Here is a 927-nt window from a genome sequence, read left to right as displayed (position 1 = left end):
CAGTAAATGCGTCATCTGCATCAGAATGTTCTGATTGGTCCAGAGTAAACATTATGGGCTCATGACGGCAATCTTCATTCTGCATTCACACAGAGCAGATTACTGGTAATGCTACAACAAATTTACCGGTATTAGAAAAGGTCCAGTTCACACCTGATCGCTTAATAACGGTAATTTACCAGTAAACTGTATGTGTGAAAGGGGCTCTTAACATTAACATTAATTAATTTTTAGCTTTTCATCAACTCACAAACCCCAGTTTAGGAAGCCCTGTATTAAAAATACTGTTTCAAAAAGGTAACTTACTTTTTTGATGATTGAAACTTCATCCAATCACTTACCAAACACATGGTGAACAATTACAACATCTAGTTTTAATGCTGAAAAGGGATTTTCAGGAAATCAAATCTTTTACGGTCTTTTGGACTTTAGAGTTGTAAGAGGTTTACTGAATATTAAAGCCCAGCGTTCATGTCAGCACAGTAACAAGGCAGTCGTTGAAGATGACGCCCTGAGTGTCCATTCCTCCGAAGATGAAGCACAGATGCACCACGTCTGCGTCACATGACTGAGCTGCGTGTTCTTCAGGCGTCTTCACACGCCACGGCACTAAACACATGGAGTGATCCAGTCTGCTGGGAGGAGGGTCTCCGTCAAACCTCAGCCGCGTCCAGCGCTGTTTGTCTGCCAGCAGAAGAAAGAACTGATTTTACTTTAGATGTTCTGATGAGCTACAGAAAGACATGTGCACAGCTTGCTTTTCTGGCCACATTAGGGTTATTATATTTATATTACAGTTTTTTTACAATCATTTTTGCACTACTATCGGAACCTTCGTGTCGTTTTTCAAAACTCTAAACAACCGATGATCAAAATGCACATTTATAAAGCAGAGAGATCCGGTGCTTGACTCTGATTGGCTGAGCC

At 40.8% G+C, this 927-nt stretch overlaps 1 protein-coding gene across 1 annotated transcript in view; it reads right to left on the bottom strand.

The window, feature by feature from the left end:
- Window positions 1–354: 354 nt before the first annotated feature.
- The window catches only part of LOC107579283 (rab9 effector protein with kelch motifs-like), a gene marked incomplete at its 5' end in the record, with an annotated part of 4,396 nt that continues 3,823 nt past the window's right edge, over window positions 355–927 (bottom strand). Inside the window, one exon of the mRNA XM_016265127.1 lies at window positions 355–703. Coding sequence (XP_016120613.1) covers window positions 470–703 — 234 coding nt within the window. The remainder of the gene's footprint in view (window positions 704–927) is intronic.

Source organism: Sinocyclocheilus grahami, unplaced genomic scaffold, assembly GCF_001515645.1.
Source record: "Sinocyclocheilus grahami isolate Dianchi unplaced genomic scaffold, SAMN03320097.WGS_v1.1 scaffold16179.1, whole genome shotgun sequence".
Lineage (NCBI taxonomy): Eukaryota > Metazoa > Chordata > Actinopteri > Cypriniformes > Cyprinidae > Sinocyclocheilus > Sinocyclocheilus grahami.
Note: the sequence above shows the minus strand (reverse complement) of the source record. Positions and strands in the feature narration are given on the sequence as shown.